Source organism: Nansenia antarctica, assembly GCF_963989245.1.
Source record: "Nansenia antarctica genome assembly, chromosome: 8".
Classification (NCBI taxonomy): Eukaryota; Metazoa; Chordata; class Actinopteri; order Argentiniformes; family Microstomatidae; genus Nansenia; species Nansenia antarctica.
In genome coordinates this window covers 25498012-25518693 of record NC_137678.1, presented here as the reverse complement: position 1 = coordinate 25518693, position 20682 = coordinate 25498012, and the positions used below count along the sequence as shown (strand labels likewise).

At 44.3% G+C, this 20682-nt stretch overlaps 1 protein-coding gene across 1 annotated transcript in view; it reads right to left on the bottom strand.

Moving 5' to 3' along the window:
• The window catches only part of LOC308164071 (ATPase family AAA domain-containing protein 2-like), a gene marked incomplete at both ends in the record, with an annotated part of 32869 nt that overhangs the window by 7842 nt on the left and 4345 nt on the right, over positions 1–20682 (bottom strand). The window contains 4 exons of the mRNA XM_080538229.1: positions 110–222; positions 386–573; positions 3151–3245; positions 11225–11387. Of these exons, the coding sequence (XP_080394355.1) occupies positions 110–222; positions 386–573; positions 3151–3245; positions 11225–11387 (559 nt within the window). The remainder of the gene's footprint in view (positions 1–109; positions 223–385; positions 574–3150; positions 3246–11224; positions 11388–20682) is intronic.

The following is a 20682-nucleotide window of genomic DNA, read 5'->3' as shown; positions in this document are numbered from 1 at the left end:
TATAATGCAGGATATACTTTTGCATCTTAGCAAGGTATTTCACATTTAGCATCTAATTTGTATAAATAATCAGAAGTCTATGGGAGAAATGGGTGGCGCCGTAGAAGACTGACCTGCTGCCCCTCCTTGTGTAAGGGCTCCTTGGGGCAGTAGAGCTAAAGCTATACCTCCGTCTGGATGGAGAGGAGTGCGTTTTGAAAAATGTGCGTTGCTTCCTTGGCTCTGTGGATATAGTAAGGGAAATTAAAATGGTAAACAACAAAAGGGGATCTTCATTTGTACCGCTGGGTAGAGTACACTGACATTTGCCAAAAACCAAATCAATTAATCAATCAATCAAAAATGTAATCTGAAGTCAAGTCTAAATAGAGCAAAATGAACAAACCATCTTGAGGTGCCTGGTAGCGAACAGCTGCTTTTCTCTGCCTGAGGTCATAGCATTTCTGGTTGTCTTCCTCTTCGTCTTCACCCTCTTCATCATCACCATCATCATCATCTTCATGATCACCATCACCATCTTCTTCATCAGCCTCATTGTTTTCCTCCCTTTCTTCTATGTCATCCTCCTCCTCACTAAAGTCTGTCAAAACAGTGTCAGCTCGAAGCAAAACAATCAAATGTTGAAGTTGCAGCAACTGGAGAAACTAAACAGATCTAACCTTCATTCTCCTTCTCTTGAACGTCTTCACTTTCTTCATCTGTTCTTCTCCTCTTAGCTGCTCCATAAATTCCAACAGGCTACAATAAAGGAATCAGAACAGAACAGATCAGAACAAAAACTAAATCAGGCTAATTGGGAACAAAATGGCTGGTTACAAACCTATGAACCACTGCAGCAGAGGAGGCCTGTGTACAGGTAACACTGGAGTACATCATCTCCACACACATGAGTATGTTGAAACTGGGTGTTCAACTAAAAGCTCATTTCTGTATTGGCACTCACAAAAGGCTAATTATAAATCTCTTCTTGAGTGTCCCTCCTCTTAGACAACAAGGTACAGTTCCTAGTACAGTAGTTCTTAGTACAGTTCCTAGTACAGTTCTTAGTACAGTTCCTAGTACAGTTCTAAACCTTACCTCTTCTTGAGTGTCCATCCTCTTAGACAACAAGGTACAGTTCCTAGTACAGTAGTTCTTAGTACAGTTCCTAGTACAGTTCCTAGTACAGTTCTTAGTACAGTTCCTAGTACAGTTCTAAACCTTACCTCTTCTTGAGTGTCCCGGCGGCGCATTTTTTTTTGCATGTCATCCATCTTCTGCAGAACAGCCGTCCAACAAGGTATATCACATCAAATAATAATCAAGGGATGTATAGTAATTAATTACTGTCTTTATCCAATCTGTGGTCCAAATGGTCTTTAAAGATATGCAAATTAACTCATATTTTAAGTAGATAATACATCATTTGCATATTTAAACAGAACATTTCTGAAAACTTGTAATACAAAAAATTATTGTCTCAATGTAAGTAATCAACTGGGGAAGTTTCATGGTGATATCTATTAGGTAAAATGTTTTACCCATCAAAAGGTCCTCTGCCATATTTTGCTCCCCTTCGCTTGAGTCGCACGTAGCTCGGGCTGTGCTTGTGATCGAGACATGGGCCCTTAATGCCCTTAATGCCCTTAATGCGCCTGAGTCTCCTAAATACGTAGAGACCAACCCCGAGTCGATCATAACTTCCTACGCTGAGCTATGGTAACTTTCCCGCACCTACCGCACAATACCTCCGGAAAACCGCAAAAATTAGGCATTCACCGGTAGGGGGTAGGTGCGGGAAAGTTACCATAGCTCATCGTAGGAATCTCTGATGGACTCGGGGTTGGTCTCTACGTGTTTAGGAGACTCAGGCGCATAAAGAACATTAAAAGGCTCATGTCTCTATCACAACCACAGCACAGCTACGCGCGAATCATACGAAGGGGAGCAGGATATGGCAGGGGACTTTTTCTGTCAAAACTCTGGTTTTGAAGAAAAGCACTCCACCTTGTGATAACCACTAATAAGCTGCCAAACCAAAAGGTCTATCATATCAAAACATAATCTAGGGATGTATAGGAATACAATAATCACATCTAGAATTTGCCCAGAATTTGGTAATGAAAAATGGTTTGGCCCAAGGACTAATTGTCTTGTCATGCTAGCGCAGCTAATGCTAACGAGCTAGCCTAGCTAATGCTAACGGTCTTTCACGGTTCGGTGGATCTGGTTGGGGAAGATATTTCCTTTACTGAATATGTTTAGAAAACTATAATAGATGTACTGATAGTAACCACACGCATATATTTTACTTACACGTGTTACTCCGTTCTCTGCCTCCATTCTCTTCCTCCTTCTCTGCACAGATAGCTTCATAGACAGATAGACACCTGCTTCACTGACAGCAAAAGTAAAAAGGAAGTAGTGACCTTTCACCTTGACCTTTCACCTTGCAGGTTTTAAAATATGATTTAACCCATAAGCAATTTAGCTTATTTATTTATCAATATATAATTTTATATATTTTTTTATATTTATCAATATATCATTTTCTACAAGTAGACATACATTCCACAGTTGTTTTCTACTATCTTATGTTAGACAGCTATTGTGCATTGGAGGCTGGTGACTTCCAGAATTGAGGAGGCCAATTTTGGGGAAAACGAAATCGACTACATTAAAAATAAAACTGTTAAATAAATCCTAAATGTTGTCAACCTATAAATCGCGCCAGAATCTCGCCGACTTCCGAGGTCATTTTAAGCAAAAGTATTTGGTCAAATTAGCTATTATTTTCAGGGATAATAGCCATGGGTGTTCTAGACGTGTCCTGCAAAGGACAAGTTGATAGGACACTCGTAGCCACTATGGCGAGTGTTTCTTTGACTGAAGTAACTGGCGAATTCTCAATTTGGGGTTCAGTGTCTTGCCCATGACACCTCGACATGTAGCCAGCCGGGGTTCGAACCAACGATCTGCCGACCTTGCGATCATTAGACGTAATCTAATAACTGTTAATCATGAACACCCCCAATTTCAAGTATTGCCATGTAGAGTTGGGTTCCAAACAAAGTTGGGTTCCAAAGTGACTACAAAAAGCAATACGAGTGAATGTGTGATTTGAGTGGGGACAACAAGTACAAGGTCGGCATTTGTGCATGTGAGACTCACCATTTCATCAAGAACATCAGTTCACCACTGCTGTCTGTTGCGCCGATGATCCTCTCTGGGTCAAGGTTCCTGGCAAAGCTCCGTGGCTTTTCACTCTGAAACAGACAACACAATAAATAAATTACGATTTACCACAACACAGATCAGCTCTCTGGGAACCTGCATACTTTACCTTTTTATGTGAACTGTAAGTAGGCTACACCTTGTGCAAACCAGGTCACATGAACCAGCAATGGCTCATAACGCAGGATCCCCATCTCCCGTTTGTGTAGCAGGACACTAGACTGTTCCAGGGCCTTATGTAACGATGGTCAAACAGGCAACCTTCTTTCATTCAATTCTTTTATTTGACCTGCAGAGAAGACACATAAAACACAATTCTTCTCTGTTCTGCAACTCTTGTAAATCCATTAAGATGGCGGCCATGTTCTAGTTCCACCGTAAGTACGGCAACCAGAGAAGGACAAAAGAACGCGCAGACCTGCAGTACACCCAAACTCCAAAGGGGGGCTCCAACAACAACCAGGGCTGCTCAAGCACGGCGAAACTCATCTACATTCACCACAACTAAACATACATTCCCAACTCTGTTACACCCACCTCCCCTGAATTTCGCCAACCTTGAGCAGCAACTATACATTTAAATACTACTTTTTACTTTTTACACTATTACATAGGGCCGCCAAAGGACAGGACAGCCAACTTGAAAAGTATCCTATAAGGATGAAGTGGAAAGAGAGGTAACCTATCTCTCCAACCAACTACTGGCGGTAGGATGCGTTCTACACCCCACAAGACCCTTTTTTTTTTTTTTCTGTGTATTACTAGCCTTCAAGAGGCCACAACCTCTTATGAAACAATCAGAATAACGAACAAACCTATATGTCATAGGATGTCAGTGTGCACAGTGTATACATGCACTGAACTGAGCTTCGGCTTATCTAACTGTGGAAAGCCTGAAACACTGACCTACAAACAGCTCGAATGTTTGACTTAGTGTCTTGGATAATGTCTTGTCCTGACATAGTATAAATCAATCTGTCAACTGGTTTGATAAGGCGACCAAACTTGGACTTGACCTGTGTGACTGTACTAGGATGTTCACACTGTGTAACAGAAGCTAGAGTGTCAGTACGCTGTGTGTCACTAGCATCATCTGTCTGATTCGTGTTACCAGAAACATCAGTACAATCATCAGCGCTAACCACAAATCTAGAATCAGAGTTAATGGACTGATCTACCATTTGCTCCTCAGCCATCTGCTCGGGAACCCTCTGAGGGGCAAACGAGACTGAAGACACTACAGTGTTAGTAGCCTCTGTCCGTGAGTGGTCAGGGAATGGTAACTGGGTGACCCACTCCAGGGTTCTTCCCTTGGGATCCTTGGGCTCTGGAACAGTCAAGGGAACATCCCTCTCCCGAACAGCTCTACCCCCATACTCCATGTCTTCAACCTCCCCTCCCTCACTCCCAGGACAGGAATCCACTCTCTCCGACTCGAACGCGGTTCCTCTACTCACTTCCCCAGGCAAGGAATCCTGTTCCACTTCCGACACGGACATGTCACTTGGCTCATTTGATGTATGAACAGCAGACAGGGATGAAACTGGGTCAGAGATCACACTCGTATCATACACCGGCAGAAAGTTCACCAACAACAATAGATTACGGTGGACTACCTTCTCTCGTCCAGTGACAGTGTCTTGTATCCTATATGTGTGAGTCTCAGAGTTCCTATCCACCACAGTATATACAGTAGACTCCCAACGGTCAGCCACCTTTCTCTTTCCTCTCTCTCTCTTGTTCGCCAACAGCACACGGTCTCCGACGTCAATGGTGGGCCCTTTCACTCGTCTGTTGTAGAGCTCTGTGTGACGGTGCTGTTCTTTTATGACATGTTCCTGGGCTATGACCATAGCTTCTCTCAGATCCTTCGTGAGAGACATCACATACTTGTCGTAGCTGACCACAGCTGGATCATTCAGGACTGTCCGGAAGAGTATATCGACAGGGAGACGAGGAGTACGCCCAAACATCAGATAGAAAGGTGCATAGCCAGTTGACTCATGCGCTGTGCTATTGTACATGAACGTCAGAGTTTGCAAACGCCTCGGCCAGTTGATTTTTGCCTCTGGTTCAAGCGCTCGGATCATGTTACCGAGAGTTCTATTGAAACGTTCCACACTACCGTTACCCATCGGGTGATACGGGGTTGTGTGCGACTTTCTGACACCGGAGACTCTGAGCAGCTCACTCACTAGTTGACTCTCGAAGCTAGCTCCCTGGTCGCTGTGGATACGTTCTGGGAACCCAAAGACGCAGAAGAACTTGTCCCATAGAACTCTCGCCACCTGTTTGGCTGACTGATCTTTGCAGGGGAATGCCTGGGCCATTCTTGTAAAATGGTCAGTAACAACTAACACATCAACTGACTTGTTCCTTGAGTCCTCCGCTGACCAGAAATCAATGCAAACCAGCTGAAGTGGCCTGGTTGATGTGATACTCTGCAAAGGCGCCCTCGCAGCAGGTTCAACAGTCTTACTGACAATACACCGCTGGCAGTTACGGACGTAGTCTCTTACGTCTCTGTCGAGGTTGAGCCAGAAGAACCTCTGTCTGGCCAAGCCAAGACTCCTGAACTGACCTTGATGGCCGGCATGGTCATGAACACCTCTCAGAACTTCAACTTTCTTAGACTCAGGAACCACATACTGGCGGCGTTTTGACTTCACGACTTGATCCCTCGAGACTCTGTAGAGTATCCCATTGCTCACAACAAGTTTCTCCCAGTGCTTCAGGTACCTCATGACTGTGACTGATTCCTTATCTCTCTCTCTCCTGGAGGGTCTCCGATGTCTCTCCACATAGTACAAGACTCGAGAGAGAGTTCTGTCTCTGAGCTGTTCATCCCGGAGTTCCTTCTCACTGTAAGCAGGAAGTGAGTCCTGACCACCTGGGACTAACTGAGGCAAATGGTGCAAGACTGCTACAGCACGCGTTCTTGCTCCGACCTCCCACAGATCGTCATATGACTGTAGAACAACAGACACTTCATCCATCTCCATAGACTGAGCGTGGACATGCAGAGGTGATGGGACACTTTGAGCGTAACTCTCTGCCTGGCGTGGAGTGTCACCACTATCATTGGACGACCGGAAGGCGTCCTGTACAGAAGCACTCGACACATCCTGGACTTCGGAGAGGAGATTCTTGTAGGGCTATTCAAGTAATCTGTGACTGACTCTCTGCTTGACGAAAGGCACACGACTCAAGGCATCAGCGACAACATTCTGTGGGCCTGGCACGTACTTGATGTCGAAGTTATAGCTCGCTAACTTAGCCACCCATCGTTGCTCGCAGCAGTCCAGCTTGGGCTTCGTCATGATATGAGTCAATGGATTATTGTCCGTCCAAACAGTGAAATCATGCCCCTTCAACCAATGGCTGAACTTGTCACAGACACTCCACTTCAAGGCTAGGAATTCCAACCGATGGGCTGGGTAGTTTCTCTGAGACTGAGAGAGGGACTTGCTGGCGAATGCGATTGGCCTCGCTCGGTCTTCACCCTCTTGGATCTGCGACAGGACAGCACCGATGCCATCAAGGGACGCGTCCGTTGACAGCATGAAGGGACGGCTGAAATCAGGGTGAGCCAGGACAGCCGTCTCAACCAGCGCCGTTTTCAGCTTCTGGAAAGCCTGCTCCGTTTCGGGGGTCCAGTCAGTAACCTTCAACTTCCTGCTTTGTGACCTTTGTTTGGAATGTTTCACCTTCCCTTTTCTCTTCTGGCCCGTCAACAGAGAGAAGAGAGGCTTTGCAATAGCGGAGAAGCTAGGCACAAAGTGCTGGTAATAATTGATCATCCCCAAGAAAGATCTGATTCGTTTCTGTGAGGGGGTTACACCGTCCGCTTCCATCAGGTCAGCACTTGTCATCTTTGCGATGCTCTCAACTTTGCTGGGATCAGTCAACACACCGTTGTCATTAATTATGTGGCCGAGGAATTTGACGGATTTCCGGAGAAAAAAACACTTCTTGGGGGCCAATTTCAGGTTATGACCACGCAGTCTACTGAACACCATCTCCAAGCGTTCCAGAGCTGTCCTCTCATCAGGGGCGTACACCAATAAATCATCCAGATAAACCAGTAAGCTCAGATAGTTCTGGTCTCCGAAAATGCTAGTCATCATACGCATGAAGCTCCCAGGACTATTACAGAGGCCCTGCGGGAGGCGATTATACTCATACAAGCCCATAGGTGTTGTAAAGGCAGAGTACTTTCTGTCATCCTCGTGTAGTGGCATGTTATAAAACCCTGAGGTTAGATCCATAGTACTAAACAAGGAGTTACCTCCAAGTGCAGCTAAGCAGTCGGCCTGGTGAGGGAGAGGGTGAGCATCCTTCAGGGTCCTCTTGTTCAGCCAGCGAAAGTCTGTACAGATACGGAGATCTCCGTTCTTTTTCCATACAAGAACCAACGGAGATGCATATTCACTGGTTGACTTCCTGATTATATCTTTCTCCTCCATCTCACTCAGTACTTGGCGCAACTTCTGATACTGACTGGGGGGCACTCGTCTGAATGGGAGCCGGAATGGCCTGTGATCTGAGAGGTGAATGCGATGTATGAAGCCCTTTGCCTCTCCACAATCCAGGTGATGGCGTGAGAAGATGTCCTTGTAGCGCACAACCAGGTCAGCCATCTTGCTTCTACACTGTTCAGACACGTCACAGGAGTGTATGTCGAGCCCACTCAATCCCATGTACTTCAGTTCCTCATCAACAGTGCGGGCCGCATTTTCACTGGACGGGGTTACTTGACAGCAACTGAGTAGTGGGACCTCAGCAGGTCCGGTCTCATCCATGTCCTCGAGCGCAATGCAGGAGAAGACGTCGGCCAATTTAGCATTGCGTCTTACCAAGACGGGCCTGTCGGACGAGTTGATCAGCTTCAATGGAACCCATCCGTCTCCCCACAAAGGAGTAACAACTCTGGCCACCAGAACCCCTCTTGGAGCTGAGCGACACGATGTGGGCTCTGTCATCACAGCGCTACCAGGAGACACAATAGTGGACTTGGGTAGCTTGCCCCACATCAGGTACTCCCGACCAGGCTCAAGACACACGGCTGAGTTGCACCTGACTGTGCCTATCTTGTCAGGTATGACGTCACCTCGCCAACGGTTCAGACCAGCGAGCATCGAGAGAAACTGTTCAGATTCTGGATCGCCAGCAGGACAGGGCGTAGACACAGCCTTCCAGTAGCCATCACATTGCTTATACTGCCGGAGGATATATTTAATAACATTGGTGCCTAGTATCAACTCATCATGCTGGCCTTCAACTACCAGAGTGGGAACCATAATCCTACAGCCATACACCTCCATTTCCACGTTGAAAGCTGACTCAGGCTTGACACGGCGACCACCACAGCCAACAAGCACCACATTTGAACTGAACTGGTTATGTTCTGTAGCAACTCCAACCTCTCTAAGCTTTCCCTCTGCCGTCTTACTCATTGTACAAGCCATAGACCCACTGTCTAGCATAGCATTCAGAGTCACTGTATTACCAACTGTCACAGGTGTGTAGAAAAGGCTGTCACTACCACTAATTGTATGCGTATTCTGATAAACAATATCTTCAGAGTTATCACTTGAGCTTTTGAGAGCTATATACACTGTCTCAGCACTAGATTCGTCCTCACAATGGGAGTTTACTTGACGACCTATACTTTCTCCCTCTGAATACAGGCCACCTAGTTTCCCTGAGGCTGAGGTGCTCGGGACGACCTGGTGGAACACTCAACTTTTGTGTGACCTGGGGCTAAACAGACAAAGCACAGCCTCTCTGACATGCAGTGTGAGATGGTAGTGTGTCTACTGTCATCACAGACTCGGCAGGCCTTCTCACGGGCGCCACCCTGGTATCTTCCGCCACGAGGAGCACTGTCACGCTGCTGCACTTTCCCCATCATCTGCTCCAGCCTCTGCATAATGCGAGCAAGAATCCTGTCTTCAGATTGCTGAGTGTTCTGGGCCACAGCAGTCGCGGAGGAGTGGCACGGAAGCTGGCCTAAAGCATGGTCCTGGGAAGGAATGAGGGTAGAAGGCGGACACTGTGTGTGGTACACTGGACTATGGGCAGGAGCAGGGGGGTACTGGGTGGAACACTGCTCAGACACAGACTGAATCGAAGGCTCTGGATGAGACTGCACAGTGTGGAGGGCGGTGGCATGGCTCTTCAATGGCACAGAACTACCGGTCCTGCCAGAGGCTCTCAGCTCTCTCTGATAATTATCAATCTTCAACTGTATGTCTCGTGAGCTCCACTCCTCAATAGCCTTGCATTCCAGAATACGGGATAGTCCAGAATCCGGGCAATGCCTGACAAACATCCGTGCTACCTCTTCACCCACGTTCTCCATCCTCCTACCTTGTCTGCGAAGGCCCTCACCAGCTACATCAGCTGCTTTGTTGATCCTCAACCAGTAGTCTACAGGGTTCTCATTGGGTCTGGGTAGAGTGGCATAGAAATCTGACAACGGGAGGCATGATGACACATCACTGAAGTACTTGAGAAGGATATCATAGATGAGATCAGGGTTCTGCTTCACATCAAGTGTCTGATCGCTACGCAAACCAACCCTCACGACATCCTTTGCCTTACCCATCAGCCTTGCCAGTGTCTCCTCAGCCTGTTCATGCATTGGACATTTCTGCTTTCTCAGATAAGCTTTAGACATGTCAATCCAGTCCTGGACTGAACACTTATCAGAACTATCACCTCGGAACATTGGTGGTTCCCTGTCTGATTTTACATTCACAGTAACGCGCGGAACCTCCTGTCTAACAACATTAGGATCAGTTACAGGATCTGGAGGCGATGTGCAGTTGAGGTGTGCACTGCTCATACTACTTGAGTGAACTACACCAGCTGAAATTAACTTGGTTACAATGGACTCGCCAATCTGAGCACCTAGCTGACCCATCATGTCTGAAAGGTGATGAAGAGCTTCAGTGTCATTAACACTGGGTGTGGATGTGGGAGGAGCCTCCCCTGTAAACTGTCCGACAGCAGCACAACCTGGGTCCTGACCTGACCCTGTGCCTCTACCACTGTCAGTAAACAACTGGGAACACCCCACCTCCCTACTATTCAACCCACCGATGACAGCACTGTCTGCTCTGCTCTGACATGCCCCCCATGCACCCCTCCCCATATGCAACACTGGACTGGCAAAAATCTCATCATTAAAACCTGGCCTCTGAGCCATAGTGGTACAGACTTGCGTTGTGTATTATTACTGAATGAAAAAAAAATAATGATAATAATAATGGTTAAAAAAAATATATAAAGTTACAGCAGGACATAAAAACCAAAACAATCAAAGCACTTTTTAAACTGATGTAATCACAGACCTCAGACTGAATGACCATTTACTATAATACTCTGACCACACTTGATCTATCACACTAAGACCTGGCATCCACGCAGCATCCACGGAGATCGGCGTTCAGCTGATCTTGAGATCGACGTGTCACGGCACCAGTGTAACGATGGTCAAACAGGCAACCTTCTTTCATTCAATTCTTTTATTTGACCTGCAGAGAAGACACATAAAACACAATTCTTCTCTGTTCTGCAACTCTTGTAAATCCATTAAGATGGCGGCCATGTTCTAGTTCCACCGTAAGTACGGCAACCAGAGAAGGACAAAAGAACGCGCAGACCTGCAGTACACCCAAACTCCAAAGGGGGGCTCCAACAACAACCAGGGCTGCTCAAGCACGGCGAAACTCATCTACATTCACCACAACTTAACATACATTCCCAACTCTGTTACACCCTTACACCCAATTAATGTACCCCCCCCCCCCCCGCGCCCTCAGGGTGGACACCGAGACCCCATTTAAACCTTGCATTAAAACATTGTGTATCCAGATACTGTCCATATTGTGATTGTGTCTACATGAAAGGACAGGTGTAAATGGAAAAGGCTATCTAAGTGGGTACAATCATTGCATGCACATACACTTGATAACCACAGCTGCAGATCAGTCAGCACACCCACCGAATCCTTCTTCTTCTTAGCTTTGTTTTCCTCTGGCTCCTCAGTGGAGGACTTCCTTTTGTTGGAATCAGGCTTCTCCACTACATTCTTCTGAGATTCAAGGAACGCTGAAATCAGCTCCGGACAGTCAAGGTTTTCCTCAGGCTCCCATGTGTTATCCGTACTGAAATATAAATAAATAAGACTAGGGCCAAAATCTGACCGCCTGTGACGTCATTCTACTGCGCTGTTTACTACCGCAGCAGATTAATGTGTGTATCTTAAACTGCGAGGACAATTTTAATCTTCTTCCACTTGAATAGCATTAAGGTTGATGCAGGCTCACTAGTCAGCTATATAATATATAACATTTTTTATGAAAACACCCGCTAGCATGCTAATTTCACACGTAATTCGCTCTGAGAATGAGAGCTTTATTGAATTGGTATGATTGTATACACGGCATGACTTTTCATACACCTAAACCAGTAGTAAGGCACATGACATGGGCATGAACATCACCGTAGGACCGGAACACCTAATCTTACAAGACTGTTAAAATAACGCACAGCAGACAGGAAACAGAACTAAATTATTATTCGGCTCATAATTCTTTTTTTTTTTAAATGGCGCAGTCCCAAAAACAAAAAAAAGTGTCGCAGTCCCACTCTTACATTTAACTTCATTTCTACTGGATAGAGACAGTGGAGAGAGACAGTAACGAGGAGAGTAAGGAGGAGAGGGCATATCAGCTCTTTATTGGCTGGATTCGAATGCCAATATGGGCAGATGTGCACTGTAGGCCGTGGTGCGAGACCACTGGACCAGCCAAGGCCACACAGAGGTGGTTTTAATCACATTATCACATGATTATTTAATCACATTAACAAATGATTACAGTGAATAAAATACACTGATGTACAAAAAGGACAATGCTTTGAACAGCATTTAATGAGAGTACATTAACCAGGTATGCTTTGTCGTTTGGTCCATACGCCATTCGCCAGACCAACTAGTTGATGAGCCAAATAGCCAATAATCATTTAATCGACCCTTTGGCACAGAGAGGATTCTCAGGCACAAATTCCACCATTTAGATTTTCTTTTTTTTTGTGATCAATTTTTAATTGATTTTTCTTCAGGGAATGGTACAAGGGAGTGGTAACATCAGTGTTTCCTCTATATGCATTTATTGGTGGCGGGCCGCCACGAATGAATTTCCTCCGCCACCAAATGATTCAGACAGTCCACTTTGATTCAGGCTGCGCAGAAAGGCAGCGAGTATATGACCGGAGAACAGAAAAAAAGCATGTGTCCCTGAACGCTCCGTCAATCACTGTGAGTAAACTGACTCTGAGAATGTCCTCACGTCACATTTTACCGTAATACCCTATATGTTGGTTGAAGTGCAACATCTCAGCTTTGATTGATTGATTGAAAACTTTATTAGAAGATTTGCAGAAGTAGGTACATGAAAGTACATATTACATACAAGGTCAACTAAAAGGATAAAAAACCCAAGAAAGCCACTGGCTTATTTCAATTGGGGTCCTTGCTTTCAGGGACAGTTGGATTTTTTTCGATAGCACAAACCGTTTAGAAATTACGGTAATTACATGTCGGGTGCGGATTTGTGCCGGCGGCGGTACATTCGGCGCAGAAGTGGTATCTATACCAGATAAATAATAACCATTTGCTTACGTAATTTTTCGTTTGTTTACATAGTCTGAAACTACAGATGGTAAGCTTTCAAATGATGCGTCATACATTGAAATCGAAAAAAAAATCAAGACGACACGAGTATTTGAATGTTTGTTTGTATCATGTTTTGCTCAAGAATGGTGACTGCTAAACGCTGCTAGCGGCTAACGTTTCGTTCTAAAACGAAAGTATTGTAACGTCCCCACTTGGACAGTGGTTGAAATAATGACAGATAGCTTCTCTCATGTAATCTGTGCGTTTAATTGTAAACTATCTCATACACAACTTTCTTAGTTCACCCGAGCTCTCTCTCCCAACGGTCTCAATAACACACACAGCACCCGCCCCCCCCCCCCCCCCCCCCCGTGACCTCCACCAATCACAGGGGTGCATTGGCACACAACACAGTAACAGTGCGAACCAGTGGCGGCTGGCCGATAGAGGGCGCCGGGGCGCCGCCCCCACCTTCACTTCCTAGTTGCGATTTGTAAAAGTTTTTTTTTAAAATAAACATTGTTTATTCACAAAATGCGGCTGATATTCTGTCGGCGCCTATCAGCATTCATTAAAAATCCTCCAATACAATAAACATTTTTTATCTGTGTGTGTGTAAAATTCACTGTTAAAATACATAGGGGGAGGAGTCGGGGCGCCGGTCAATGCCAGTCTATGGCACTGCAAATACTTTTCCCTTACACGTGAGCTGTAGCAGCGCTTCAATTGGTTGTGTCTATTTCTTGGCCGGGGCGCAAAAATGTGCGTCCTGAATATCCGGTTGTATATCCAGCATAAGATGTTTGGGGTTTGCGATCTTTCATTTGTCTTCCACTTCCTACTTCCGGTGGCGCTGCTCTGTAGCGACTCGGGCCGGTGATAGTTTGCTTCAAGTGTTTTTATTTGTTTTGTTCGTTTTGTGTTTTGTGTAATATGTCTATTGGCAACATTCTACTGCTGGTCTTAATTATCAGCGACCGTCTCCGCTGCCGTGCGACCAACACGCAGGGGGGATATGGAACTATACAGCAAATCACACAGCAAACCACTACCGGACTTTGTAAACAAATTGAACAAATGGATTAGAAGGAGGCATCTTTTGTTCCCAACTTGATGATATTGCAACTGGACCTATTACCGAAGTCAAACTTGTGTAAGTAAGTGAATCATCTGTCCTTCAGTCATGATAGGAAAACCAAATCGATGCTGGGAGAAGGAATGGCAGACTGTATTCTGATTGTATCTTCTATGCTCTTTGTATGTTTCTATGCTCTTTGTATGTTTCTATGCTCTTTGTATGTGTCTTGGTGTAGGAGAAACGTAGGACCACGTTGGAAACAAGTGTTTCGGTACACGTTGACGTGTAGAAATTGTAGAGAAAACTGGGGGGGTAGAGGTGATGAAGAGGTCTGTACAGGGGGGGTAGAGGGGATGAAGAGGTCTGTACAGGGGGGTAGAGGGGATGAAGAGGTCTGTACAGGGGGGTAGAGGGGATGAAGAGGTCTGTAGAGGAGGGTAGAAGGGATGGAGAGGTCTGTAAAGGAGGGTAGAGGGGTTGGAGAGGTCTGTACAGGGGGGGTAGAGGGGATGAAGAGGTCTGTACAGGGGGTAGAGGGGATGAAGAGGTCTGTAGAGGAGGGTAGAGGGGATGGAGAGGTCTGTACAGGGGGGTAGAGGGGATGAAGAGGTCTGTACAGGGGGTAGAGGGGATGGAGAGGTCTGTAGAGGTGGGTAGAGGGGATGGAGAGGTCTGTAGAGGTGGGTAGAGGGGATGAAGAGGTCTGTAGAGGTGGGTAGAGGGGATGAAGAGGTCTGTACAGGGGGGTAGAGGGGATGAAGAGGTCTGTACAGGGGGGTAGAGGGGATGGCGAGGTCTGTACAGGGGGGTAGAGCTATTCTCATGCTAAAATCGACTGTAAATCCAGATTTTAAAGTTGATATTCTTCCCCGTGGAGCATGCCCCCATAACCTGTGCCCCACCCAAAATTTTTAGCACCAGCCGCCACTGGTGCGAACATGAACATGAACTCAAGCATTAATGAACATTAATGAACAGGGTTGTTCTATCTAATTTATTATGTTTGTGTTATACTAATAAATGTAGATCCACACAGGTATACAAACTGAGCTCCGTTTACTGTCAAGTGCCATTCATTCTGACAACACACTCACACAGTCGTAAAGCTCTAACAGAACGTGACGTCGTAAAGTGCAACAAAGTGCTGCAATGACATACTGTCGTACATAACAATATTGGTATTGATCACCTTCTATATAAAATCACCTGCTCGGCTTTAATGACTTAACACTGGGAGCGCCGCGGATCGCGACCTTATTCAAGCGCGATGAGGTGTGCTTCAGCACTATGATAGTTTAACATAGAGAAGAGTGTACTGACGCACAAAGATCGCTGGAGGGCGATGTCACGCAAGAAGCGTGAACACCCAACACACCCGGGGGAAACCCGATCTCTGTTCATTGATCAGAGCGCATGTCTTATCACTGGAACAAGACTGACTGATACACACCACACCTCTGCCATCATACATCGGTCCCACATGTATTTATTTACCATCATATTTTTCAATATAAAACGGTATGATATGGTAGCCTACATTGCAGTCGTCCCGCAGTTCTAGTAGATCGCCGACATCATGTTATTTGATGTACACATTTCACGGCAAGAGAATTCCGATTTGTGGCAAACACCCAACAATTGTTCGTTCACTAAACATTATAACATGAACACAGTTATAGCACCAGTTCCTAGCACCTAGTTTCCTAGCACCAGGGGAGCCCCCCCTCCCAAATTTCGTCGTTTGGTACCTGTACTATATCAATGACAAATAAAGACCATTCATTCATTCATTCAAACAATGACAGTTACAGTCTCGCTCAAACTGTAGCGAGATTAGGAGACTACTAATTGAGAAAAGGAAAAGAAAATACATGAAAGAAAGGAGAGAAAGAGTACAGAATGATAAATCATTCAGAATGTTATTGGTTTTAATATTTCACAATCTGCCAGAATAAGCACGCTCCCTCGCACGCCCAGCCCATCATTTTTGATGCCGCTAATGTGTGTAATGAAAAGTGTGACAATGTTGAAAGACATGATGTCATAATCAAAATATAAAACCTGGTTGGATAAAATAAGATTCTGTTGTGATTGTGTTGACATTGTTGTGATGTCAAAAGAGATGTTGGTTATGTAATGTGTAAAGTGGAGAGGAGATTGATCGGAACTGCAGGAGTTTTCATTACTAACGAATGATGGTTGATTATTATTATACAAAAATAATAGTAATAAATATTGCAATATTGTGTTATCATAGTTATGAGCTTCACAGTGATAAAGTCTGTTTATCGTGAACTTCACGCCGGCCGTGCCCGTAACATCAGCAGACAATCGACTGCTGTAAGCGTGTAAGCGTTGAAACCTGCTTGGCAGCTTTGAAACCCGCTTGGCTCGCTCATGAATTGGCAGCTATTGTTTGCTAATGGAAAACGATCAATAAGATTACCCTCCCCCGTGCATCAAGTGATTGTATGAAGTCAAGTGGTAGCTACATTGCAGTCGTCCCGCAGTTCTAGTAGATCGTCGACATCATGTTATTTGATGTACACATTTCACGGCAAGAGAATTCCGATTTGTGGCAAACACCCAACAATTGTTCGTTCACTAAACATTATAACATGAACACAGTTATAGCACCAGTTCCTAGCACCTAGTTTCCTAGCACCAGGGGAGCCCCCCCTCCCAAATTTCGTTGTTTGGTACCTGTACTATATCAATGACAAATAAAGACCATTCATTCATTCAAACAATGACAGTTACAGTCTCGCTCAAACTGTAGCGAGATTAGGAGACTACTAATTGAGAAAAGGAAAAGAAAATACATGAAAGAAAGGAGAGAAAGAGTACAGAATGATAAATCATTCAGAATGTTATTGGTTTTAATATTTCACAATCTGCCAGAATAAGCACGCTCCCTCGCACGCCCATCATTTTTGATGCCGCTAATGTGTGTAATGAAAAGTGTGACAATGTTGAAAGACATGATGTCATAATCAAAATATAAAACCTGGTTGGATAAAATAAGATTCTGTTGTGATTGTGTTGACATTGTTGTGATGTCAAAAGAGATGTTGGTTATGTAATGTGTAAAGTGGAGAGGAGATTGATCGGAACTGCAGGAGTTTTCATTACTAACGAATGATGGTTGATTATTATTATACAAAAATAATAGTAATAAATATTGCAATATTGTGTTATCATAGTTATGAGCTTCACAGTGATAAAGTCTGTTTATCGTGAACTTCACGCCGGCCGTGCCCGTAACATCAGCAGACAATCGACTGCTGTAAGCGTGTAAGCGTTGAAACCTGCTTGGCAGCTTTGAAACCCGCTTGGCTCGCTCATGAATTGGCAGCTATTGTTTGCTAATGGAAAACGATCAATAAGATTACCCTCCCCCGTGCATCAAGTGATTGTATGAAGTCAAGTGGTAGCTACATTGCAGTCGTCCCGCAGTTCTAGTAGATCGTCGACATCATGTTATTTGATGTACACATTTCACGGCAAGAGAATTCCGATTTGTGGCAAACACCCAACAATTGTTCGTTCACTAAACATTATAACATGAACACAGTTATAGCACCAGTTCCTAGCACCTAGTTTCCTAGCACCAGGGGAGCCCCCCCTCCCAAATTTCGTTGTTTGGTACCTGTACTATATCAATGACAAATAAAGACCATTCATTCATTCATTCAAACAATGACAGTTACAGTCTCGCTCAAACTGTAGCGAGATTAGGAGACTACTAATTGAGAAAAAGAAAAGAAAATACATGAAAGAAAGGAGAGAAAGAGTACAGAATGATAAATCATTCAGAATGTTATTGGTTTTAATATTTCACAATCTGCCAGAATAAGCACGCTCCCTCGCACGCCCAGCACATCATTTTTGATGCCGCTAATGTGTGTAATGAAAAGTGTGACAATGTTGAAAGACATGATGTCATAATCAAAATATAAAACCTGGTTGGATAAAATAAGATTCTGTTGTGATTGTGTTGACATTGTTGTGATGTCAAAAGAGATGTTGGTTATGTAATGTGTAAAGTGGAGAGGAGATTGATCGGAACTGCAGGAGTTTTCATTACTAACGAATGATGGTTGATTATTATTATACAAAAATAATAGTAATAAATATTGCAATATTGTGTTATCATAGTTATGAGCTTCACAGTGATAAAGTCTGTTTATCGTGAACTTCACGCCGGCCGTGCCCGTAACATCAGCAGACAATCGACTGCTGTAAGCGTGTAAGCGTTGAAACCTGCTTGGCAGCTTTGAAACCCGCTTGGCTCGCTCATGAATTGGCAGCTATTGTTTGCTAATGGAAAACGATCAATAAGATTACCCTCCCCCGTGCATCAAGTGATTGTATGAAGTCAAGTGGTAGCTACATTGCAGTCGTCCCGCAGTTCTAGTAGATCGTCGACATCATGTTATTTGATGTACACATTTCACGGCAAGAGAATTCCGATTTGTGGCAAACACCCAACAATTGTTCGTTCACTAAACATTATAACATGAACACAGTTATAGCACCAGTTCCATGGCCCAAAGAAACTGCCCGAAACGGTTTCCTACTACAACAGCACTAAGTTCGGTGTTGATGTTCTGGACCAGATGACGAGGAAATACACAGTAAAAGGAGGGACCCGCCGTTGGCCTGTAGCTGTGTTTTACAACATGTTGGACATGGCTGCAATTAATGCACGCATTCTGTACAGCCAGTGCATGGGCGTCAGGATAAGCAGGAAGAAATTCCTTTTTAAGTTGGCAGGGGAGCTGTGTGAGCCACTGGTAATGACAAGGCTTCCTTCTACACCAGCAGCGAGAAGGCGACTGCAGCTCGAAAATCTTCGCACACCTCCGTCCCCACAGGTGAAAAGAAAAAAGTGTCAAGGCACCATATGTCGAGGGAACAAAGCAATTAACATCTGCCAGTCATGTGGACGATTTGTCTGTGGCACATGCACCAAGCCAGCAACGGTGTGCTGGGGATGCTGACTGTCCCATGGCCAGGCCTGATGCCTCTCCTGCCCTGTCTACCTGACAGCGCCCACGCTGAGCGCTCCGGCGACCTCCTATTCACTTTCTACTTTTTTAAAATATATATTGGTGTTCATATTAATTACCATACTTTTTACTTGGAAGAATTGACGTGAACATTGCAAGTAAATAAAAATGTTACTTGAATTATCTGTCTCTCTGTGTTCGTTTGTAGTAGAAATATCACATCTGATATATCTATGTAAATAGATTTCACTGCAACATGAACACACTATATTTTCACTTTTCACAACAGCTATTTTCATTTCATTTATAATGTGCAGTAAACAAACAAAATAATGTATACTCTCTGCAATTGGCTACTATACAATGGTGCCAAAATCAACTATCCAAATATGAATCTGCGTATATCTATGTACAACCCTGTTGTAGCCTATTATTATCATGGTCGACATGAGAATTGTTGGCTACTTCATATCACAACTGAACATTCATATCAGAATCAGAATCAGAAGACTTTTATTGCCATGACATGTAAACATGTTAGGAATTTGGTTTGGAACAATGGAGCACGGTTTACAGCAGGATAGGTGCAAGACAGGACAAGACAGTGCAAACCAACATCAAAGTGCAAGAGTCATAATTAATATAAATATAAAGTGCAGAGATCAAGTGTTCATATCCAGACAGTCCAAAGCTCTCTGGGTGGGGGTGGAGGGAGGGTAGATATATATATATATATATATAGCCTATAGCATTATTTGAAAATTGACAGCGCTGTACAGGCATAATCATCAAAAAAGACATTATATACAATATTATAAATATCCGTTTGTTATATAATATTTGTTGATGAACTACTTTGCTGTGGTACCTATGTAATACCACACAGCTTGATAGGTACATACTGTGCAGTGTATCATTCATAACTGTACATAGGCTACACATATCATAATATCTTATCACTATTGCATGGAACTTGGGTGAAAAAAAAAACTCAGCTCCAACAAATCTGAAGGGATTGTAAAAGTCATACTGTACAGTTTATCATTTTCATAACTGTCTGTACATATACATATCTTATGTATCACTATTGCTATATATAGCCTATATATAAACACATTATGTTACAAATATCAGTCTTATCCACTGTATCTAATTCAGCACTGAAGCCTGAAGGTTGAGCACAGTGTGTGCCCCCTTGCTACCTCTGCTGATATAAAAGAGAATTGCAGCCTTGGAGAAAAATATGGCAGCCGAATCCCAAGGCAAATACACAGACACACACAGAAATACTGCAAAATCGCTTTATACTAACTCGATTTTGAAAATGTAAAGATGCTGGGTGGTAGAACGCACATATCTAGGAAAAGTCATGAAAGGAGGGTCCTGAAATTTGATCGAGTGCAAAGGTAGATTTTTTTTTGTACTCACTGGTGCTGTTTAACACCTCACGGCTGTTCTAGTGTTAACCGCTATTTAAGAAATTATATTTGTTTTAGTGTGGTCGCGAAAGACGGAGTGGTCGCGAAAGACGACCACTCCGCCACTAATGTGAAAAATGTGAAAGACGGAGTGGTCGCGAAAGACGACATGTAAATGAACAAAAGAGAAAAAAATCCAGTAGAAACCTCCCCCCCCCCCTCTCCCAATCTCCCTTTACCCCAGCAGTCCCCTACCTCCCCCTCCTCCCACACATG